Consider the following 25,288-nt stretch of genomic DNA (forward strand, 5'->3'; position numbering starts at 1 on the left):
CGCTGTTTCGGTTACGCTCCTCTCAGCCATGTGCATTGACAACGAAGCCGGCGAAAAATCAACACGGAGCGGTGGATAACGTTACATAACAAATACGATGTTACGGCGTGTGTTTGTGTAGTCTTAACCGTCATGAACAAAACATTACGGGTTACGGAGCGCGTTTGTGTTGCGGTGCGCAGAGACGAGAGCTGGGACACCGGGGTGGTGGCCGAGTCTACACTGATGTTTCAGCCGTGAGACGCGTGAAGGCAGAGAGCCTCCGTTCTCACTCGTACAAGTCACAAGTCATGTAGTTAACGATCAAAAATGTAAACATAGCCACGGGAGAAATCCTGCTTGCTTTTTTTTTTTTTCAAACTGTGCCTGAACGGCACCAACAGTAACATGCCGGTTAGAAAATAAGACTGCACGGCACCATAGACTGTACGGCACCAACACTCAAAACCAATGTCTTCTTCGGCGCATAATCTTTCCCCACATGTCTGTCTCACTTGCGCTTCCTGCTACAGTGCCCCCCGGAGGCTGTTAGCCAGTAAAAATCTATAAATTAGACGCATCGTTGTATAGGCCACAGGGTTCAAAGCGTGTGAAAAAAGTAGCGGCTTATAGTCCGGAAATTACGGTATGTATTAAGATGCACATGTATTATTTGTTAATGGTGAGTGTCACCGCTCTAAGTGACTGACTGTTTACTTCCCCCTCACACACACACCCCTCTCCCTCTGTGGTGCACTCACTGTCGACGCTCCCTCCCCAGAGCTCCCCCTGCTGGCCACACTTGTCATCGACTCCCTCAGCTGCTGGTCTCCCCATTAGGCCTACTCTGTCCAATAACCACAGTGATGCCCAACCACTCCCTATTCCTGTCCATATTACAAACAGACACCACTCTGGCAGAAACACCATCCGGACTGTTAATCACTCTGTATTAGCCAGCCCATCTATGCTAGCCTCCACTCACACCAAATATGATAACTCATCTGTCAGCTTCGGACTTCTTAACATCCGCTCACTTACAGACAAAGGACACCTCATCCATGATCTCCTCACTGACCGCAAGCTCGACTTCCTCTGTTTGACTGAAACCTGGCAACAACCAAATGACTTTTCCTCACTAAACGACTCCACCCCACCGGACTTTACCTACCTCTCCCAACCCCGTAGCCACGGCCGTGGGGGAGGTATTGCAGTCATTCCCCATAAGAAGTGGAAAGTCCTACCACAGTCGCTGCCTGTCTTCTCCTCATTTGAACATCTTGCATTTACACTCCCTGGACCCACTCCCACCATCATTGCCACTTTCTACCGCCCCTCCAAGCCCCACAGTGACTTCTTAAATGACTTTGCCGTCTTACTCACCCATCTATCCACTCTATCACCAAATATCATACTACTGGGGGACTTCAATATACACATGGACAACATTAATCTACCCCTCACCAGAGACTTTTCATCATGCCTGGACAGTTTTGGACTCCATCAACTTCCCAACACACACAAAAGGACACACTCTGGACCTAATCTGCTGCTCTGGTCTCACCCCCTCCAACTGCACAGCTGATGATCTCCATGTGAGTGACCATTTCCTCATCCCTTTTAGCACTGCACTCTGCCTCTCAAGAATCAAGTCATTACGCTTCATTTCATTCCGGAACTTAAAGAACATCAACATTGACACTCTCTGCTCCAACATTGACAATATTCTGATCCCGGACTGTACTACTGTAGTGTATTATACACAGGGTGCGATTTGCCGGGGGGGATGGTGGGGATTTCCCCCCCCCCCCCTGTTTTCGATGTCCCCCCTCTGGTCATTTATTATTATCCCCGGTGGGGAAACGTGTTGTCCCCCCCCTCTGGTCAGACAGAGCCTACTTTAGATCAAGTCTACATAATTTGAACCACAAGCCTTCTCATCCCCCCTACAGTAGTGCACAGCGTCTCCCAGACCGTAGCACTGGGTCGGGTCTGTCTCCAGGTTTGAGCAAATAAAAGCCGGTCTCAAGTCGGGTTCTATATGCTTAATGTTTGGGTGCAACAAAGTCACTGTTAACAAAATCAACATCTAATCTGTCCCTTCAAAATAAAGTTAGTGACGTGTCTGTTTGGAGCAGCTGCTGACAGATGCGCATATAAATGTTATAAAACAAAATAAAAAGGAAAAAAAACACAGATGCGCAAATTGAAATGACCTATACTGTAGTCTATTCAATGACCAGCTGATCACCATGCTTGTCGTACCACACCTGTTACGTCTCTATGAACACAACTACAGGCTTTCTTTTATTTAGGCCTATTTATTTTTGCCGCGGTCCGACCGCATCGGGTCCAGGCCAGGGTCAACACGGTCGGACCTGGTCGGGTCTCTGCTCATTTGCTCAAACTCGGAGCCAGACCCGGTCCACTAGGAGACCAGAGTCTGTTTGAGAACGGTAGTTGTCAGGTGCGAAGGTACGGGGGGGGGGGGTGACTATAGGAAACTATCCCCCCCTCTGTTTTTTTCACAAATCGCACCCTGATTATACACCTTAACTTTCTTTCTTAAATATCTTGTATTGTCTTATGTTCGTTCTTTGTGTGTGTGCTTTCTCTGAACTGAAGGAATGTGTGAACTGATGCTCTGCTTCATGGGTTCCATATCCTGCCTAGAAGCAATTTGGTCTGTTGGAAAGTTGATGATTGTTTTGTTTGGTCTAAAGGCTGAAACCTTAGGTCAAGGGCATCTTCTTCCGTTGACCTATGGTAGCCCAAAAGTTATCGACTTGGTCAAGAGGTTAAATGCCAGAAAGTAAATGATCCAGATCAAGGTTGTCTTTGTTGATTTGTTGCATTCCTTAGTTTGGAGAAGATGGAGTGTTTGGAGTTAGAAACATATATACTGTAAGGTCAGAGCTTTGGGCCAGTAGAGAGAGATCTCATTTTGGACCAGAGATGCTCCAGGATTCGGCATTTTTGTACACTGTTCTTCAATCAATCAATCAATCAATTTGTTTATTTCGGGCATGTCAATTTAAATCATCATCATCACACTTCATCATCAAATAATACAATACATGGCCGAAAGGGAAAGCGGGAGAAGCAAAAGCTTATCTAGTCCCGCCCCCATTCTTCTTGTTATTAATAAACTCCTTTTTTGAATACAAGCGAAGACGTGTCAGCAGTGATCCCTTCTTTCCATCAACACATCAATATACCACACTACCACCTCTGATGCCATAATTCACTCTTCACTCACCACTGGAACTGTTCCCTCACCTTGAGTGGCATGAAAGGCGCTTTCTAAATAACATTTATTATTACTGTATTATTATTATTAATATTATTATTATTATTATTATTATTATTATTATTATTAAGCACCCCCCGCCAGACAATTACTCGCTTTTTACGTCTCCAGTCATTCCAAACTTCTTAGCAGCCCAAATGCCACCACAGACCAACATGACACCAGACACACCCATAATGAGCCACTGCTGCTGGCTTCCACCTTCATCTGTTGCACCGTCATCTAGCTGGAGGCGGAGGCCTCTGTACTCCAGGTAGCTGTATCCCAGCCTCTTGATGTCTTTGTCCCAGTACCAGTCATTGGAGCGCAGGGGGAAGAAGGGGGCCATGAAGGCGTCTCTCCTCTGGGCTGGATGGATCTCTTCACTCTCGGGGTATCTTACATGTCTATGGCGCTGCAGCCAATCCTCCAGAATCCTGAAGGACATTTCTACAGCTCAGACAAGAGCGATTGCTACCCATCAAACAACAAATACAAACACAATGTCTGCAACACAAGCTTTTCTTCTAAAATTCAGTCTGGTGTAAATATCTTCACAAGACATAATGTATTATCTCTTATCTTATTCAGACCAGTCTCTTGTTGATTGACCCTTATTATATTTTTGAAGAAATCTCTTTTTTGTTCGTTTGTTTGTTTTTACCAATATGAATCTGACCTTTGCTGTGACCTAGGGGGTATTCCAGAAAGCGAGTTATGTAAAAACTCAGAGTAAGTTAACCCTGAGATGAGGGAAACTCTGAGTTTTCAGTTCTAGAAAGAGAGGTAACTTAAACTCTGTGCAATGTGCAATACGAATAAAACCAAAGTGAGCAGCCATCACGAGACTGTTTTTATATTTCATTTTAAGCTGACTGCATTTAAATAAAATAGAATAAATTACCGGTACCCTAGACAAAAAAAGAGCTCCATTGATGATGGCTTTTTACTAGTCGTCAGACAAGAGCTCAACTCAGAGTTAACATACTCAGAGTCGACTTACCTAACTCAGATCAGCTGTTCTGTAACTGAAAACTCAGAGTTTCACTTGACAGAATAAGTCAACTCAGAGTTTAGGGATAGACTCAGAGTTTGTTGAACCTCTTTTCTGGAATACCCCTCTGTAATGTGAATTTAAACATGACTTACTTGTCCACGAAGCTGTGGTGGGCCATGAACATGGGGTCGTTGGCTGCAGTGGGGAGGTGAGACATTGTGCCGTTCAGGTAGTTGTGGACCAGGTTGTGCATGGAGGAGTTCAGGTGTCGGGAATCTTGAGGAATGTCAAAACCTAACGTGACGAAACACATTTATTTGATTAAAACATTCATTCATTATTTATTCACACTTGCTGCGTTCACACTGGACCTTTTATTTTTGTTGCTGTTGTAACGGATGTGCACTCACTCAACCTGCCAAGCGGTTGTCAACCTCTTGGCGAGGAGGTTAGCATTGTCGCCTCCGGTTTGGGAGGTCGTGGGATCGAACCCCACCGAGGGCAGGCCGTGAGAAACACAACGCAGAGGGCCAGATATGACATCGGCTACACTGTCACTCGTGTCGCTCCAAAAAAATTGCTCTGTCACTCAGCTGCTGTCGCTCGTCATTTTGGCACAATTCAACAGATGACTCGCTCTGATGACATCATTCAAGCGATTCCAGTTAATTTTATGTCGTTTGGAGTTGCTCTTCCCATTTTTTTTTTTGGTCCAGCAAGGCTGACATTGTAGGCTACCTGTTGCCGCCGGTGAAGTTGTATTTCGTTTCCACAGTTTCCTAGTTGTCATAGTTACGCATAGATTACGGCAGCCAATCAGTGCTGAGCGACAAGCGACTGGGATTTCTCAAGTCGAGCGACAGAGCAATTTTTCGCTCCGACGCTGTGTCACTGTCGCTCGAAGCCCCAGCGGTTTTTCACCTGAGTGATTAATTTATTAAGGGCCATTCCGAAATATGAAAGTAAACGTTTGGAATAGCGCACTGGAACCGAGCGGGGGAGAGTGAAGCAATATAGCTACTGTATCAGTGTAGCCCATGTCATATCTTGCCCTCTGCGTTGTGTTTCTCACGGCCTGCCCTTGGTGGGATTCGGCAGCTCCCTCTCATGTGATATCGCTTTTATACAACGTGCTACGACAGTAAGCTACAAAAGATTATGATTTGTTTGTTTATTTAATCATTTATTTGGCTCCGCCAACACAAGTTCTGCAACTGGAAGGGACAAGGCTGTTGCCAGGCAACACATAAACATTTCCTGTTAGTTAGGGGGGGCATACATCAGCCCAAAAGTCCGATGGCTCATTTCTCTAACTACCCATTCGACAGTGTTAAGGTTAGGTTTAGGGTTAGGTTTAGGGTTAGAGCTTCTTAAGTCGGAGAAATGGGAGGTCGGACTAATGGACGCAAAAATAAAGAAATGTATGGTCGGAGAAATGGGTAGTCGGACAGATGTCATGAGCCCGCTAGTTAGCTACTAGCTACAAGCTTTTCACCGAGCTGGTTACAGTGCTGGTTCTGGTTCGGAGCCAGTGCCTGATTAGCACTGGAGCAACAGGACCAGCGTGGAGATATAAAGAGACGTTATCGATACCGTATTACATTTGTTTATCTGCTATGTAATCAATATAAACACAGTTGAAGCAACGTAGCTGAGCTACGTGGCTAACAGCAGCTAACGCTCATATCAAAACACATCACCGTCAAAACGTAGTTGCCGCCGTGGTGATTTTTTTTTCCAGCTGGGTTTAGGCTGAGAATTATTAGACGGACCACGTCAGGTCCAGGTTTTAATTTTCAGGTCTGTTTATAACTGTAACTTAGGCAGCAGAGAGATGGGGCAGCTCCTGTATGGGGAGCGTGGCTCTGACTTAGCTCCTGTCCTGAACAGTTAAGTGATAATGTCTGTAAAAAGTGCCAGTGCTGTTATACTGTATAGACCAAATCTCCTTGTTGTTTACATTCTACTTCCGGGTAGAAAACCAGCACGTAATTTGAATGAGATCAATAGTAACGAACGAGAGTTTAGCTATATCATATTTTTCACGCCCTATCACCGTTTAGACAAATCCGAAATTATTGAAGAAACATTACTATTTCTCTGTGTGTGTGTGTGTATTTTGTGTTGCTATGTGTTGTATTTATCCAGTTTGGGGGAATCACGGTGTCTAGAAAGCATCAGTGGCTCAGCTGACAGGGACAGCTAACGGCGGTAGCTAAGCTAACATCAGGACGTCAGCTGTTAAAACCCTCCCGTTGTGGGACATGACATGAAACTACTCCAGTTAGCTCAATCATGTTAAAAAAATATTTTTTCATGAACCGTTTGAGTCACTGAGTTATTAAAGTTCAACAGGTAGCTAACCGTTAGCCCATCTCTGATAACTAATTGCAAAAATGTGCACACGTAAATAGTAATGTTTGTCCAATCATTGGTTTTATAAACTTTACAAACATCAGATTAGTCTAAACGGCGATATAGTGACATGAAAAAGTAGATAGCGAAACTCTCGTCCGTCGTTAGAATTCTGGTTTTCTACCCGGAAGTAGTTGTAAACAACAAGGAGATTCGTCCTATATCAGCACTATGGAATGTCTCTTGTCCAATCAAATTACTCGGTCAGAACCGGTCGGAACTAACTGTTGTATAGTATATTACTGTATAGGCTACTTTATTCTCTTCCTCTTCTTTTCTTTCTGTAGGCTAATATTTCTTTGCAGACCTGTTATATAAATGGTTTTAATTCTAACCCTACTGTTAAAATTGCACTTTTCTATCAATATTACTTATGTACTGTATATAATTTATTAGATACCTTCTAGTTTGCTCCTGAAGCTGTTCCTAGAACTTCCGTTATATGGAGATGTGTCATAATTGTCTATTTCCAGTGTGTCAATAACATCATCGATGGTCGGCAGTGTTCTGGCAGTTGGATCCATCCCAGGTTTGCGGCTGATTGGTGCAGGTGCAGGGTCATCAGGGCGGCTGCAGATCTGACCAAGACCTTCATCAAGGACACATGCGGTCTATGGAGAAAAGAAAGAGGAGTTGGAGCAAGAGAAATAAGAAGCAGATGGAAAAGTCTGGTTCTGACATCTCACCCTCCACTTTGAGAAACGGGAAGCCTTGTCTATATGACCGCCCTTGCCGACTGCCCCAAAGTACTTGTTGGTGCAAATGTTGCAGTCTGGGTTCCTGGTCCAGTTCCAGTAGGGGATGTAGAAATCTTGGTTCCCTGTGAGCAGCCTGATCTCCCTCTCCATGAAGAGCAGGAAGACTCGGTGCCAGAAGGGAAAGGCGGGGCCCCGGTGAGCAGAATCATCCTTACTGTCGGCGTACTTCTTAGCTGCATAGTGGTGAATCCACACGTACAGGTCGTAGACGGAGGAGCTGTGAAACTTAAAGTTGCCCTCCTCTGTGGTGTCGTTGCTTGTGAGGATCTTGTAACGGTCGCTGGTGGTGCGTTTTGCCTGGTCCAGGTTGGAGAGGAATCTCTCCCTCTCAGCTCTAGTCATATCAGTAATTTCTTTCCTCACCACGTGATGCGGCTCGCTGCAGGTGTCTCCTTTCCAGCCCGGGAGGCACACACCACAGTCAAAACCATCGTAGTTTCCAGAGCATGCACACACATTATCATAAAAAGCATCGGGCCAGTCCAACCTGTAGTCAATTGGTTTACGGGCCCTTGCAATATGTGGTTCACACGTCCCTCGATCTGAGCTCTCTCCACAGGGAGAACCGTTCCACAGGGGACAACATATCCTGGTCTCCAGAGCCTCAGGTGTGGTACAGGCGATAGGAAACTGAGCCTCCACTTGGCTGAAACTGCTCAGATAGAGGAACAGAACCAACCACTGACCAAACATCTCCTGCAGCATGACGACCACTCAATCCTCTGTAAACCCAGGGAAGTGCATACGTCTCCAAATCTGAGTCCGTCTGTGTAGAGCAATAACTGAGTGAATGTTAGAACTGAAGACGTGCCAGATCTGCAGTCCCTTTTAAACCTGTTCCTTACTCATACAGTACTTGCTTAGACCTGCCTGATAAAGACTGGTCTGTGGGCTTTCCAATCCAAGACTTACAAACTGCTAAGTTCCTGTTTAAGATCAGATAAGATAAACTTGATTCGTCCTTGACAGGAAACTTGTCTTGGGCACAGGTGCTGACACAGCTGCCTCCTAAAACCACATCATACATCATACATATACACATCATACATTTAGAGTGCACATAGTATTCACATACACATGTACACATGGAGTAAACATACACGAAGCATAGTGCACATGGTGTACACGTTCAACTGTACAACAAACAGAAAGCTGCAAAACGTACGGGGTATGCGTGAAGCACGTAGACAAAACCAACAACACCAGCAAGCATGGCATAACCTCTGGGCAGGGAAAAGACCTAAATGTCGTTTACTACCACCACTGACTGGCACAGCTTGCCTAATTTGTAATTGAGATGCAATGCAATTTCTAATTTGGATTAAAAATATATATAAAAATAATAATTTACAAAAATTAAGCAATTGAATTAAGATTAAAAGCAGGTGCACCCAATTTAAACTGAGTTCAAAGACAAGGTGGAGGGATTCAAGAGTTAAATAAGAAAAATTAAAAAGGCCATAACAACTACACATGCATCAACGACGATGCAGGGCCTGTTTTTTGTTATGGAGGTAGGAATGAAGGAGAATTTGAAACTGTTACTTCTGTATTACTGGCCCTAAAGCGTCTTTCCGGTGGAAGGAGTTGATATTCTGAAAGGAGGATGTTTGTGAATCCTGTGTGCCTGTCTGATCACTGTTGTTTCGTATGTGGCCTGAAGGGATGGGTAATCTGTTTTACCAATCACCTTCATGGCTGTTTTGATCATTGTCATAACTTACTGGCTCTCAGCTGGACAGTGGCGGTGCCGTACCAAGCTGTCAACCCATAGCGGATAATACTGTCAAGCACTACATTATAAAATGTCAGCATGACGACTGAGTGTACTCCATACGGAGGTGCACTCACTCCCCTATAAAGGACATGCAAACCGACATCGGCTACAGTGGTGCCGTGACCCAGATGCCTTGGGTGGAGTCAGTTCAGTGGGGGTGAGTGTAACAGAGGTGCACTCACTCACCCATAAAGGAGGTGCAAACCGGCTGCCAAGCGCTCATTGAGCTCTAGGCAAAACGGTTTGCATCATCGCCTGCCGTGCAGGAGACAGGGTTCAAACTCCATCTGGGGCAGTCCGTACCGAGAAACACAACGCAGAGGGCCAGATTGACATCGGCTACACATACAACCTGAGTTTACGGAGGAAATGCAATCTTTGAGCCAGCTTGGAACACAAGGCTTCAACATGGTCATTCCATCTTAGCTTACAGTCTATCATAACACCCAAGTATTTATATGAATATTTTTATTAAAGTGCCAAATGTAGATTCCACTTTTTTTCTTTTGCTAAATGCATTTAGCAAACTACTTTAACTTTAACTACAAGCCCTGTATCTAGCCGCTTTCCCACTAGTAGTATGTAGTTTAAAGTTTTGGTTTTGAGAAAATGCATGGAGGTTTCAAGAAATGTCATTTAGCAAGAATGCCTCACCTTACACTGGAAAGACGCACCCCAACAGTTAACATAACCTGAAACAGGTCAGACTGGAGCTGCACTTTATACAGATGTAGCCATAACACATACCAAGGAAAACCACATCACTTTTGGCAAACTCGCCATTTATCTGTTTATGCAAAATCCACTTTCTACAGGTTTTGTAGTGGTCCTATGTGTTCCCATGGCCTTTCTATGACGCCTGGAGGTGGAAAAAGTCTGTTCACTCCCTTAATTGATTTCTACACTTTTTTGAGATTGTGTCTCCAAACGGGCGAATTGGAAGTGCTGGCAGACTTGACGTCAGGATGCGCTGAACTCAGGTGACTCCACCTCCCGGTACTTCCTTATACTCCCCCTGGGCCAGTCTGGAAAAACGTGAGCTCCGCCCGGTGAGGCATTTCCGTAGCAGCGACAGTCGCGACCCCGACCCCCCCCATCCACATACACATACACACACGCTCTCTCTCTCTCCCTCCCGTCCGTCATTTGACATGAAGCGGTAGATACAGGAGGAGCGGTCGGTACCGCGGCCGCCAGATGATCATTTTGAATCACTGATTGAAAAACAGCTGCCGGTCATTAAAAATGAAATCGCGGATCAGAGAATATTGGAATGATACCGCTTCTCATCAGCGCAGCGGTCCTCATCACGGAATGAGAGACATCTGAACGAGGAAGTCTCCTCTCCCGGCGCAAAACCACCTCAATATTCTCCGGTAGCTTCTCACCAGTCGCACCGTGCAGTTTGTGCTGCTCCTCAGTTTCACTTGTTTTTTTATTTGACAGTTTCATACAGAACTTTCTGATGGTAGTAGGAGTCCATGTATCTCCTTCTGCCACAGTAAAAAAGGGACGTTTACATTTTTTCAGACAAGATAAGAGTCTCAGAAACTTTTTTTTTTTTTTTCGGAAATCAATGCCCGACCCCTGTCCCAATGTCAACATTAGCACATGTACCTGTAGTGAAAACCACACCCTCTCCCGTGACAGGTGTGGAGTGGACGTGGTTTACACATCTTATTTGCATTTCAAGGTGCAGACACAGAAATGGCTCGTTTGCAGGAGAGCTCTGGAGAGCCACTTTTAGATTGCTGAGATGTAGAGCTGCAGATTGATTTGGGGACAATACACTACGAATACAATATGGTAGGACCACTTAGAACCATGTGAAATGGTTGAAAAACAGCATAATATGGGACCTTTAAAATGAACACTGAGTCACTTCAGATTGATGCTTTTCAGAAGATAAGGATCTAAAGAACAATTGTGAGTGTCAAGATATTAGATAGAAAAAAAATATTTCTTTTTGCCCTATTTTCAAAATGCTCACAGGCAAAATTATGAATCTTTGAAAAATGTCTTAATTTTCACACAGTTGCTGTGTAATATATATATTTTTATTCCCATTTAAGGTCAGTTCTGTTTGAGGAATCAACTGGTGTTGGAATATTGATGTTTTAAATATTCTGGGGTGTCCATGTTTCATAAACAACTGTACTTATGGGTCCCACAATACTGAGGAAGAAATTGTGGTTTCATTAGGTGCATGTCTGTGCAAGTGCAAGTGTGAGAACTAGCTGCTGCCCCAGAGCAAGACTGACATGTACATGTGATTTATTTGACACTTCCTTGTTAAAGTATTGTGTTAAGCCGATGTCAACATATTATTGGCACGGTTATAAGATAACACCTGCGCAGTACAGCCAAGATTAGGAATAGCCTCTCTCAGAGTGATGCTGAGAAACTCGTGCATGCATGTATCACTTCTAGGCTGGACCACTGTAACTCTCTCCTGTCAGGATGTCTGAAAAACTCTCTAAAGAGTCTCCAACTGGTCCAGAACGCTGCAGCGAGGGTTTTGACAGGAGTTAGGAAGAGAGAGCACATCTCTCCCACTTTAGCCTCTCTCCACTGGCTTCCTGTAGGATTTAGAATAGACTTCAAAATCCTTCTACTGACTTATAAGGCTCTTAATGATAAAGCTCCATCCTATCTGAAAGAACTAATCATTCCTTACTGTCCTACCAGGGCACTTCGCTCCCAGAACGCAGGTCTGTTAGTGACTCCCAGTATCTCTAAAAACAGACTGGGAGGTAGAGCCTTCAGTTACCGGGCTCCTTTACTGTGGAACCAGCTCTCTCCATGGGTCAAAGAGGCAGACACTCCTACAACTACATTTAAGTCTAGGCTTAAAACTTTCCTGTATGACAGAGCTTTTAGTTAGGGCTGGTTCAGGAAGCATTTTATAGCTGCACTGCTATAGGCTTCTGCTGGGGGACACATCAGGTTCACATCTCCTCCTTTCGTCTGCTTCTAAACCGACTTGCCCTCCCTGACCACCAGAAACGGGGGGGCGACCCCCATTCCAAAGGACCGCCATTCCGACAGTCCGTCATTCCGAAAATCCCCGAAAAATGACCGGATTCTCTCGTGTTTCTGTGTTTGACTTCCTGCCCGACACGATCGCCCACGGAACATAGACCAGACCCCCCCACTTCGAAATTTCACCCAGGTGCGAGCCTGATGCAGCCGCGGCGCTCCTGCTCTAAAAGAAATGTCCTTGCTCTGTGCTTTGGTTGGGTTTAGGCAATGTGGAAAGGAGTTGGTTAAGTTTAGTGAAAAGATCAGGTAGAGGCCAGCACCTCCTCCGGGTGACGAACCCTGATCTCCCACGCTGGAGGCAGATACTCTGACTGCTGCACTACCATAGCTTTTGCTGCAATAGGTGCCAGGTGCCTTAATCCTTCCGATGGCGGACATTTTTTCAGGTTCTGAATGGCACTCCTTTTCAAAAAATAGTCAAGGGCCGGCATTCCGAAACATGAAAGTAAACGTTCGGAATGGCGGCCCTTCTGAATGTCACCCTGGACCCACCAGAAGCTGCCTCCATCAGCTCTTGTTAACTGACCGATTCAATTTCCATGATTGTCCATTTTCCATGTTGTAAACTGCTTTCTTGTCAGTATCTTTTTCACATCTGTCTGCCCGTCCTGGTTGAGGGATCTCTCCTCTGTTGCTCACCCTGAGTTTTCTCCATTTTTTCCCCCTGTTTGTAGAAATGGGCTATACAAATGAAATTGCCTTACCTTACCATTACAGTTTTTCTCAGTTGCTAAAACACTAAAACTCATTCTCTGAACCAAATTCTCAGTGGCCTAACTAATTTTTTGAATCAAACACTATTTTGGCCAAACCGTAAACACTGTTCAGGTACTTCGACACAATTTGCTAAACTCATCTGCTCTTTTCTTTCTTTTTCTTTTCTCTTTTTTTGTATGATCTGAACACATTGTTTGGTTTTGAACACATGATCACTGGTTTTGAGGTGATAGATTGACTTTGATGGAAAAATCTGGGGTTTTGTGAATGTAGTTTATAGATTTGTGTTTAAGGTTTTGAGAAAATGTGTGGAGGTTTCAAGAAATGTGTTTTAGCAGTTGGGAAAAACTGTAAGAATGCCACACCTTACACCTTGTGTTGTGTAACGTATACCAAGGAAAACCACATCACTTTTGGCAAACTCCCAAACTTATTCCTGTTATCTGTCAGAGAGATTAATAATAAAGTCAGTCCCACTTTCACACACATATACTTCTTACACAGGGAGACAGCAGGGCTCAACTGCTCTATTTAGTGTTAAAATGAACATGAAGTGACCAACAAATTGTACCTGGCAGACAGATTAATAATACATTAGTCCCGGTTTCTCTCACACACACATACGTCTCACACTGAAAATACAAAATAAACATATTATGAACAACACGGTCAACTTTTCGTAAAAAAGACGTGCTCGACCATTCAGGAGCTATACCTTTTATGAAAGACAACATAAACCACCCCTTAATAATTATTAAGCATCAGCGACACATGGGCACATAGCTGGCAAATAATTTTATGTTTTACAGGGTAGGGCCTCATATGAAATATCGAAACGGGCCCCCAGATGTCTAAGGCCGCCACTGTTCTCAACATTACTATGAAATTGACCGTTATTTCTAGGCAATTTCTTGACATTACTACGCAATTAATTATTATTTCTTGGTAATTTCTTGACATTATGACGTAATTGTTGCGACCACGCGCCACTGTAGCAAGTTAAGTTTCACAATTAAGGCTCTAACAAGTCTCAGGCTTCAGGGCTGACACAGGTGCACATATTTCTATTACTAAAACCCTGGAGCCTGGTGGGGGTTCGCTGCCATTAGTATAATGTTTGACTCACCGGCTGCATCTCGCCCATCACCTGTAGCTTGGTCGGCGAGTCCCCCCCCCCCGGGCAGACCGGCGTGCAGCTCCAGTGGCACCGGGCCGGCACTAGCTCGGCACTAGCTCGGCGTCCTGCGTGTATCGACCTCCGTCCGTCATCACGCAGTCGTGGGTTTGTCAGTTCATTTGTGTTTAGACGAGACAATAACTAAATGATAAATCAATCTTGCAGGGAAGGGGATTCTTCCGTCAGCTCCCCGGGACAGCTGTCTCGTGTCCTCTTTGGCGTTTTCCCAGCATTCCTTGCTCCTTCCGCTCACGTCAGACTTAAGCGGACAGGTAACCAGGCAACCAATCAAAACATTACACAATATGGCAGCCCCCCTTCTCAAACCTACGGAAGTGACCTCAACATAAACAGCCTGGAAATTAAAGGGTTACCCACTATTCTTTTAAAAGACAGTTAAGGCAGTGGTTAATCAATAATCAATCATGTAATCACTAATCATGTAAATCACTAATCAATCATTATTTGTGCTGTTTCTCAGTGCTTATTATATGTCCTGTTTTGTTTTTGTTTTTTCCTGTTTGTTTGCTGGTTTGTTTGCTTTTGTTTTCTTGCCTAATATTGTTTGTGCTAATGTCTTAGCTCTGTGTGCTACTTGCGTGTGTTTCTAGCTGTACTTTCCTCGCTTGCTTTCTCTCGCTCTTCTTCTCCCTGTCTGCGTGTTATGTCTGCATGCCATGAGCTTTTGTAATGCTGTATGTCAGACTTCTTACCTGTTTTACTTGTTATTATGAGCTTTTACTTGGTAGATTGTTATGTAAGTACTAAGTACTTAATTGTTGCCCCTTTTTTTGGCTTTTAGGTTGCCTTTAACATCTGGCCAGCGACAACGGATGAAAACTAGCCTTGTTGGCTAACTCTGGCCCACTTACAGTATTTCTTTTAACTCTGTTTATTAGTGGTGCACTGTCCCTATGAAATAAATAAATTAATAAATAAAGTAACCATCTTGTTGTTGAGACCAGAGAATAAAAGAAACGGCAGTTGACCACCAGACATGGCATTGTCCACTTCATATATTACAGGACTGATGAGCACTCATTGTATAAATTCAAACAGGACACTCAATGAACATACAAAAACAACTTCAGCAGCATACAGGTTTTCTGGTCTTACACAGATTTTCAGCGCTGTACGTGTGAAGGATGTAGACATCCAGTCTCAGTGTATTATTCTATAGAATTTCCAGCCTTTGGGATTATTATCCTAGGGTTGTTTGTTTCCCGACGGACACAGATGGGTGATCCCAGATTTTGATCTCAGGTGAAGCAGATCTTTTTAAATCCACCCCGAAAATCCCGTTCCTATGACCAGAGATCGCAGGTGGGCCCTTCTGTGACGGGCATGGACTTTCACCGCACCCAGAAATACAATACAAGCATACCATACAAGCACTCAGTGTTTCCCCCAGAAAATTTGTTAGTTAAGGTGGTGTCTGACCTGTCGACGGGGGGGGATGGAGTGGATCGATCGTCGGGGGGGGGGCGCACCGCGCCGTGCCGTATTAAGTTTCGCTTTCAACACGCGCTGCTGTTATGCATGCGCGCTTCTCTGTGGTGTGTATGTGTGTGGGAGGATGCGGCCATCGTCCGACGGGGGGTGGGGTGGGGGGGCGAATATCGCTACATTTTTTTTTTTTTTAAGACGTTAGTTTAGGCTTTGTTGTTAAGGCGGCCGCCTTAACAGGAAAGCGCTGCGGGAAACCCTGAGCACTACAAAAATTGATAATTCACTCTGAGTTAAAACGTTTCTCTTATACAGAATTAAGAATGAGGTATCACTATTAATACGAGTTCTTTATCAAATTGTTTATCTCCCATTTTTACATTTTAGTTTGTGATCTCGTCAAACGCAGACAGGGTAAGGCATAATATACAACAAGACATTATACATTTGCACTTACCGAGTCGTTGTTCTGTTGAGATCCTGTTTGTGACACCAATTGTTAGGGAGGAATTTGTGGTGATGCTGGTGAAGAAGAAGAAGTACCAGAGTCCAGTATGTCTTATGCTGAAGGAGTTTATTTACTTGATCAAGGACAACAGAAGAGTTGTCAACGCAACATGAGTGCGTGAGGCCACCTCAATTCTAAGGGTCAAACAGCAAAGCTCAGATTCTTATACTAGAAAGGTGGACCGAGACAGCAAAGGGGAGATGTGTAAACATCCAATTGGCTATAGTGCATAAACATGAAGATAAGGTTTCACATAAGTGTTATCCAGTGACGGATTATGGATTACGCTACAGCCGTGTCTGCAACCAGCCAGAGAGTGAGACTGAAGACACCAAAGAGGGACCATGGCCTTGGCATGCTCCTCAGAGAGAAAGTAGGGCAGATAACTGACCCCAGCAGTAACCTAACACGAAGCTCCTCTAGCTCTCCACTATAACCAAAGACGGTTTATAAACCAAGACCTTCCATGACGAGTCAGCTTCCTGTATGATGTCACGTGGGCTTCTGCACGGCCACGCCCCTTTAGGGAGACCAGAGGCAGCCTGGAGTGTATTGACTCCAATGGGAAAATTGAACGTGAACACAGATTATGGTCGAGTCTTTCTCCCCACAGTCACTGAAGTAAATTTTGGACTCATTTTTCACAAGCCACATCTCTTCTGAACAGTTTGACACCAAAATGGCAATTTTCAGACGGACACATCAGGAGAAAATCCACTTTGTTCAAGACCTGTCTCTGTCTCTGTCTCTACGACACACTCTCGCAGATCTCCTAGGCAACGTCAAACAAATGGCCGCGAACTCCCGTGAAAATGATTTAAATTATTTTTGTCATGCTAAATGTTACTGTTAGTAGTGTAAATATTTAATGTTATCATAAGAAAATATAAATATCTCACTTTCATCTACCTACAAATTGTATAAATCCACACACACGATCACAGACGAGGTGGGGTGATGGTTGGCCACGCCCATTTAGAGAGACAGGAAGTGTCTACCATTTCTATCATTGGAGTATCTTTCCATTTATTGAATAGCTTTGCTATAACACGGAGGGGTTGACCATTAACTACACAAACTATAGGGAAGTGAAATTATTCTCTAACAATTTACACTGTACTCTCCATGATCATGCAAAAAGATAATAAAATAACTTTACACCTGATTCATCTGAATCATCTCTTAATCTAGGAGAGGACCTTCATCTAGTTTTACAACAGTGCACACGGTTGTAATGTGTGGGTGTTAACAAGCCCTTTCCGCCAATAATAAAATGCCCCATACACATGTAAAGGACAAATAAAGCTTAAAGGGATAGTTCACCCTATAATGATATTTCGCTCATTATCTACTCACCCTCATGTTGACTAAGGGCTGGAAGAAGTTTCAGATTCCTCCGTGGCTTCTCTGAGTTACAGGGGGTCTCGGCATAGCAGTGCATGTCCATATAACGGTTGCAAAGGGACACCGGAGCTCTTCGTAAAAAAACACACACAAAAAAACATCCAAATACCTCCATGCTGCTCGTATGTAATGTCCGTCTTGTGCTGAAGCCCCAAATTGCGTAATTGTCCCGGAAAAAATTAAATAAGTCTATATTTTAAGCTTGTTTGTAGCGGAAGCTTCTCGAAGCTCCTCTTCCTGGTCCGTCCAAATCTCGCGTGATTTGCGCCGGCGTCAGCATGCGTCAGTGCGGTTACTGCGAATCACGCGAGATTTGGACGGACCAGGAAGAGGAGCTTCGAGAAGCTTCCGCTACAAACAAGCTTAAAATATAGACTTATTTAATTTTTTTCGGGACAATTACGCAATTTGGGGCTTCAGCACAAGACGGACATTACATACGAGCATCATGGAGGTATTTGGATGTTTTTTTTGTGTGTGTTTTTTTACGAAGAGCTCCGGTGTCCCTTTGCAACCGTTATATGGACATGCACTGCTATGCCGAGACCCCCTGTAACTCAGAGAAGCCACGGAGGAATCTGAAACTTCTTCCAGCCCTTAGTCAACATGAGGGTGAGTAGATAATGAGCGAAATATCATTCTAGGGTGAACTATCCCTTTAATCTAATTTAATAGTTAATCTAATACTAAAATTATATATATATAAATCAAAGATTGAGTTAAAATTAACATCAAACATTAGCAAAGTGCCGTTGTATTGACAATAACTGAGAAATTAATGTTCAAAGTTGTGCTGCTGCTTGAGTCAATGTTTAACTTATACAAACCTCTTTAGTTCCGTTTGGGATTTAGTATCTGATGATAAGGGGTTTCATAGGTGTGTACCTTGGCTGCAGCTGAAGGTGATATCACTGGCTGCAGCCAATAGGAACAGACAGACTAGACTTTATAAGGCAGATTGAAGCAGACTGTAGATCTGTTGCTTTACAGCAACATCGCAATTGGGTCTGGGTTTACAGAGGATTGAGTGGTCGTCATGCTGGAGATGTTTGGTCAGTGGTTGGTTCTGTTCTTCTATCTGAGCAGCTTCAGCCAAGTGGAGGCTCAGTTTCCTATCGACTGTACCACACCTGAGGCTCTGGAGACCAGGACATGTTGTCCCCTGTGGAACGGTTCTCCCTGTGGAAAGAGCTCAGATCGAGGGACGTGTGCACTACATACTGTAATAGCCCTTGAACCAATTGACTACAGGGTGAACTGGCCCAATGCTTTTTATGATAGTGTGTGTAAATGCTCTGGTAACTACGATGGATTTGACTGTGGTGTGTGCCTCCCGGGCTGGAAGGGAGACACCTGCAGCGAGCCGCATCACGTGGCAAGAAAAGAGATCACGGACATGACTGAAACTGAGAGGGAAACATTCCTCTCCAACTTGGACCATGCAAAACACACCACCAGCAACCGTTACAAGATCCTCACCAGCAACGACACCAGAGTGAAGGGCAACTTTAAGTTTCACAGCGCCACCGTCTACGACCTGTACGTGTGGTTGCACTACTATGCAGCTAAGAAGTACGCCGACACTAACGATGATGCTGCTCACCGGGGCCCCGCCTTTCCCTTCTGGCACCGAGTCTTCCTGCTCTTCATTGAGAGGGAGATCAGGCTGCTCACAGGGAACCAAGATTTCTACATCCCCTACTGGAACTGGACCAGACACCCAGACTGCAACATCTGCACCAACGAGTACTTTGGGGCAGTCGGCAAGGACGGTCATATAGACAAGGCTTCCCGTTTCTCAAAGTGGAGGGTGAGATGTCAGAACCAGACTTTTCCATCTGCTTCTTCTTTCTCCTGCTCCAACTCCTCTTTCTTTTCTCCATAGACCGCATGTATTGATGTTGGGACGAAGCTCATTCAGATCTGCAGCCACCCTGATGACACTTCACCTGCACCTATCAGCCGCAAACCTGGAATGGATCCAACTGCCAGCACACTGCCGACCATCGGTGATGTTATTGACACACTGAGAACACACAATTATGACACATCCCCATTTAACGGACACTCTAGGAACAGCTTCAGGAGCAAACTAGAAGGTAAGTTATCTAATAAATTCTATACAGTACATAAGTAATATTGATAGTACAACAGTAGGGTTAAAATTAAAACAATTTATTTGCAGAGAAATATTATAGAAAGAAAGGAAGAGGAAGAGAATTAAGTACTGCATAGACACACACACATACCGTATGTATTGTATACGTATGTATATATGTGTGTGTGTGTGTGTGTGTGTGTGTGTGTGTGTGTGTGCGCACATAAATATGTGCATTTATAGATTGATTTTCACAGCAGGTGTGAATAAATAATGAATTAATATTTAAATCAAAAATTGTGTTTTGTCCTGTTAGGTTTTGAGATTCCTCAAGATTCCCGACACCTGCAGTCGTCCATGCACAACCTGGTCCATGACTACCTGAACGGCACAATGTCTCACCTCCCCACTGCAGCCAACGACCCCCTGTTCATGGTCCACCACAGCTTCGTGGACAAGTACGTCATGTAAATTAAACTCACAGTACAGTTCCTCGTAAAGGTCAGATTCATATTGGTAAAAACAAACTATTTTATCTTCAAGAACACAACAAGGGTAAATGAAGAAGAGCAGGGAAAAATACTGGTCTGAATAAGATAAGAGATAATACATTATGTCTTGTGATGATATTTACACCACAGACAGAATGAGAAAAGCTTGTGTTGCAGACGTTGTGTTTGTATTTGTTGTTCGATGGGGAACGACCGATCTTCTCTGAGCTGTAGAAATGTCCTTCAGGCTTCTGGAGGATTGGCTGCAGCGCCACAGATATGCAAGCTACCCCGAGAGTGAAAAGATCCATCCAGCCCAGAGGAAGGACGCTTACATGGCCCCCTTCTTCCCCCTGCGCGAAAACGGCTGGTACTGGGACAAAGACATCAAGAGCCTGGGCTACAGCTACCTGGAGCTCAGGGACCCTGAGCCAGATGAAAGTGGAACAGATGAAGATGGAAGCCTGTGGCAGTGGATGTGGCAGCAGAAGCTGTGGTTGGGGCCCGTACTGGGTGTGTCTGGTGTCGTGTTGCTCTGCATTTGCATTTGGGCTGCTATCAAATGCAAAGGTGAGGAGTGTCATCTTCACTATGTGATGAATACAGTACATTCATTAGTGTTAGTCTCATCACGTTGTCTCTATTCAGGTAAAAGGCGCGGACCACAAGACGTGCCCACAGGGGAGGAGCTCCGGGAGTTGAAACCCTCTGGTTCACAAAGAAAATGAGCGACTTCCAATCACTTTGACGTCCTCAACTCACCGACCACTTTATTAGGTACAACTCCCTTGTACCACGCTCCACCCTTGATTGACTTCAGAACGGCCTTAATTCTTTGTCAACAAGGAGCTGGAAATGTGTTTGTGAAGGTTTTCAGTCATCCAGGTCATCATAGTCATTAAGTGCTAAAATCTAATGGCGCATTTCCACTAGCTCGGCTCGGCATGGCTCGGCTCGGTTTGGTTGTGTTTCCATTACAACTGAGTATCACTAGTGCCTCCTCGACGTGGGCGGAGTCGTCATAACACGGCTGCGCGAAACCGCCGTGACGTCATTTACACGGCGCCGAGCAACGCTCTAAACTCTGTAAATATATAACTTTAGCAACATTTGAAACATTTTCAGGCGAGAAAGTAGTCGTTTAGATCCCCAACGTGTTGAAAATCTGACAAAATACCAGCTGTTTACAATTTTGTTCCGACGAAGTCGGCGGTAGTAAAGCTAGCCGTAGTGAGCAACGCACTTCCGGTTATTTTCACAAAATAAAATATCTATTGCCTTTTAAGGAAAGCCATTACGATAGAATTGGTGCTTTTACTTTGTAAACAGGAAGTGAACCTACCATCGCTGTAGCTAGCTTTAAACCGCCGTTTTGACTGCTCTCATCCCGTTAACGGCATTTAACCGTTCAATATGCCTTACCGGAGAGTCTTGCCAGCTCTGAGATCGGCCTGGTTCATTGTAAAACATTTATTTATTGATGTAAATGTGGTGTTTTCTGTGCGTACAGACCCCAAGGCAGTGCTGCTCTTCTGTCTAACCATGGTTTTTTATTCAAACAAACTTCTGCTACAGCCACAATTGTTAGATTTCATCAATGAGACCAACATCACCAACCCTAAAAAGAGTTTAACCAGCCGGTGGTAAACCTCTAAAAGCCATCGGGTAAGTTAATTAGCGGTCGTTTTCTTCCCGGGGTGACGACCGTAGGCTGGCCGGCGGAGCACGTCAAGGAGCCGGGCTGCTGCCTCTATGATGTCGCGGTCGCTGCTCGGACCTGGAGCTTCACTTCTCTGAAAAACATCAGGGCAAACTTCTAAACAGCCATCGTTTGGATAAACTAACCGCACATTGGGGATCTAAACAGTTACTTTCTCGCATGAAAAAATATTAAAACTTAATAAAGTCATGTAATAACAGGCTTCAGCCATGGATGTATTGGCTTCAGCGGGAACATTTCTGTTGTCGGTCTTCGCGCGGTTATGACGCTTCCAGTGACGACACTCATCGGCCAATCAGTGGAAGGCAGTCGGCTGACGTCACGTTTTAGTAACGCTTCGGCTCGCTTGGAACCAGGGCTGAGGTGATACCAAAAGTGTACCTGGTTGCAGGTACTGCGTGCTAGTGGAAACACGCAAATAGCGCGCCGAGCCGAGCCGAAGCGCGCTAATGGAAACGCGCCATAAGACAACCGGAGAAAGAAGAAAAAGCTTCTTCAGTTTTCAAGTTCTTTTGATCATCAGTTCCTCATTTCTTCAGTTCTGAGAAACTGGAGAAATGAGGAAGCCCCTGTCAGATAAGAAATGTGTGGGTTTTCTTTTTTTGACATAATAAAGGACTTTGATTTCATGTCTGATGATTTGTCTCCTCCTGGTGTTTGAGTCTGATCACTTATTTCTATTCACTGAGTTCCAGTTGTGAGGAAACTGAGCCTCCACTTGGCTGAAGCTGCTCAGATAGAAGACCAGAACCAACCACTGATCAAACGTCTCCTGCAGCATGACGACTTTGATGTGTGTGCTTTTGAATCCTCTGTAAACCAACTAGTCAACTAAGGGGTAGAAAAGGCTTGAAGGCGTGAATTTTGAATTGATATTTAAAATTGGTAAATGAGCTGACCAAGCCTGTTATCACTCAAGAGTGAAATAGGAACTTGGCTGCAGATGATGCCAATTGGAACATCTTCAGGAAGTTACTGGTTCCTAGACTGGACTTTATTAGGCAGATGGAAGCAGGAACATGGAGGATAAATGCTTAAAAACAGGCTTAAAAGTGATTTAATAGATATTTAAAATTGGTAAGTTCCTGGCCGCTGAACACCAGTTGTGTTGCAAAAAGGGTGCCTCAGACAGTTTTTACCCCCAGGTGGGCAAACTACTGAACATTAAAACAATAAAATGCCCCAAACACATGACAGTGGAACAGTGGACCAGTAGGTGGCAGCACCTTCCTGACGTCAAACCATGATCTAAAGATGTTTGATTCTCTATGTCGTTAGCAGTGATGATAGGAGTTGGGTTTTTCGATCCAGGACTGTAAGGCTTTGTTTATACAATGTTCAAGTGATTTAAGAGTGGTTTTGTTTGCTTGTGCAACACTTGTCAAACAGTATGTTAAACGTGAAACAATCATTGCATTTATATAAAGCTCTGCTGCATCTGTGGTCATAGAGTTTCTGATAAATCTGAAGTTGGATAGACTAAATTTAGTCTTACGACAAACTGTCTTCACGTGGGACTTAAAGGACAGCTGTGGGTCAACTAGATATTTGTGCTTAATTACAATTTGAAGTTTTTCACCAAATAAAGTTATGTCTGGATCTAGACTTGTGGTTGACTTTTTAGGAAAGAACAGTCCAACTTTTTTACTTGTATTTAATTTGAGGCAAGACTTATTTAGCCATGCTGTGACACCATCCAGTGCCTTAGTCAATCCTGTTTTCATCTAAGGATGGAAACACACAGAGGGATTCTGAGCTCAGACCAAACATCGCCCCACTGTAAACTATAAACCAGTACCATCCATTGGATCCATTTAGTGAGGGTTAACAGCCAAGTTTCTGAGTCTCTGCATCACTCAGAGTGAAACAGGAACTCAGCTGCAGCTGATGGTGGTACCACCGACTGCAGTCAATAGGAACATCAAAGGAAGTGGTCGGCTGCTAGACTGGTCGTCATCCAGCAGATTGAAATAGGAATGTGGAAGGTAAATGGTTAAAAACAGGTTTAAATGGAACTGCATATCTCCAAGTTTACAGCAACATAAGCGGCACGTATTCAGCTCTAACATTCACAGAGTTATGGATCTACGCAGGCGGAGAGATTTGGAGGGGTATGCCTGGCTTTACAGAGGATTGAGTGGTCGTCATGCTGCAGGAGATGGTTGGTTTGGTTAGTGGTTGGTTCTGTTCTTCTATCTGAGCAGTTTCAGCCAAGTGGAGGCTCAGTTTCCTATCGACTGTACCACACCTGAGGCTCTGGAGACCAAGACGGGATGTCCTCTGTGGAACGGTTCTCCCTGTGGACTGAGCTCAGGTCGAGGGGAGTGTGAAACACCTCTCAGAATAGTCCCCATAGCAACTGACTACACGGTGGACTGGCTCAGTGCCTTTTATAATTTAATTTTTTTTTGACAACTGCGATGGTTTTGACTGTGGCATGTGCCTCCCAGGATGGAATTTTAAAACTTTAAAAATTCCTACCAAACCAACGGTAGATGCTAAAGTTTTGAAACTTCACCACAATGTAGCCTCAATACTGCTGAAACTTTTGTCCACTTAAACTCATTACAAATTATGAACTCTGTTTTTTTTCAATAACTGTAAAACTTTTAAAATGTATCTCCTCCCACAATTTTTGCTCAATTGTCACCAAACTTGCTACAGAGCATCTCCAGACTGTCCTCCACAAAACTTGTTTCTCGGATTTTTGATTAAGCAAAAATTGAGCCTACAGTGCATGAAAACGTTTAACTGTAAACAGTACTGTAAACATATACCATCAAATTCTTGATAAATACATTTTCAATCTTCCTGAAAAAAAGAGAATATTCTGGAGTCATGGTTGATGAAGTTTGACAAATATCAGAATTTTATCTCAAAAACTGAATTTTTGAGAACATTTTGAATTCTGCTCTCATGGGAACAACTGCAGTCAATGTAAGAGTGACATTTTTAAACATCAGATTTATGAAGCAAAACACTTATCATTAAAAACAAATCACCAACATTTCCATGCTGTCAAGATGCAATTTATGTACAGTATTATCAGATTTTTGTTTAGATGACTGAATTTCTGACATTTTGACCATTTCATCACAACAGCTGCCCGGGCACTGACTCACCTGAGTGGATAAATGAAGCTACACAGCAGGTCTCACTACCAGCCAATTAGCTCAGCGAGTTAGGAGCTGGTTCTTGGTGTCAGAGATTGTGAGTTCGAGACCCAGCAAGGGTGATGATGATGATGATGACAGATCAAAATGTCAGATGTCCTCAACATGAAACACAAGACAGTTGTACTGATGGTGGCATCACAGCAAGCCTCTAAATTTAAAAATCCAAATAGCTTGGACTGGACCATATGCGAAGGCTCCTAACATCTTAGACTCATAGTAGATGTTTGACAAATACATATCAGAATTTTACCTCAAAAACTGATTTTTCTTTTTACTGTGGTTTCAAATCTGCCT

At 44.0% G+C, this 25,288-nt stretch overlaps 2 protein-coding genes across 2 annotated transcripts; one reads left to right on the forward strand and one right to left on the reverse strand.

Annotated features, from left to right (window-relative positions):
- Nucleotides 1–617: 617 nt before the first annotated feature.
- Nucleotides 618–8,205, reverse strand: LOC146967185 (tyrosinase-like). Its single transcript, XM_085760847.1, has 5 exons — nucleotides 7,367–8,205; nucleotides 7,081–7,291; nucleotides 4,418–4,559; nucleotides 3,364–3,705; nucleotides 618–684 (listed from the first exon to the last, which is right to left on the reverse strand). The coding sequence occupies exons 1-4, from the start codon at nucleotides 8,141–8,143 to the stop codon at nucleotides 3,378–3,380; spliced, it is 1,458 nt and encodes a 485-aa protein (XP_085616973.1). The 5' UTR covers nucleotides 8,144–8,205; the 3' UTR covers nucleotides 618–684; nucleotides 3,364–3,377.
- Nucleotides 8,206–18,516: 10,311 nt separating this feature from the next.
- Nucleotides 18,517–21,016, forward strand: LOC146967186 (tyrosinase-like). Its single transcript, XM_085760844.1, has 5 exons — nucleotides 18,517–19,319; nucleotides 19,395–19,608; nucleotides 19,924–20,065; nucleotides 20,346–20,668; nucleotides 20,747–21,016. Exons 1-5 carry the CDS (start codon nucleotides 18,546–18,548, stop codon nucleotides 20,824–20,826), a joined length of 1,533 nt encoding a protein of 510 aa, XP_085616970.1. The 5' UTR covers nucleotides 18,517–18,545; the 3' UTR covers nucleotides 20,827–21,016.
- Nucleotides 21,017–25,288: the final 4,272 nt, after the last annotated feature.

This window comes from Trachurus japonicus, chromosome 19 (assembly GCF_045865225.1).
Source record: "Trachurus japonicus isolate A0001 chromosome 19, Traja_1.0".
Taxonomy (NCBI): domain Eukaryota; kingdom Metazoa; phylum Chordata; class Actinopteri; order Carangiformes; family Carangidae; genus Trachurus; species Trachurus japonicus.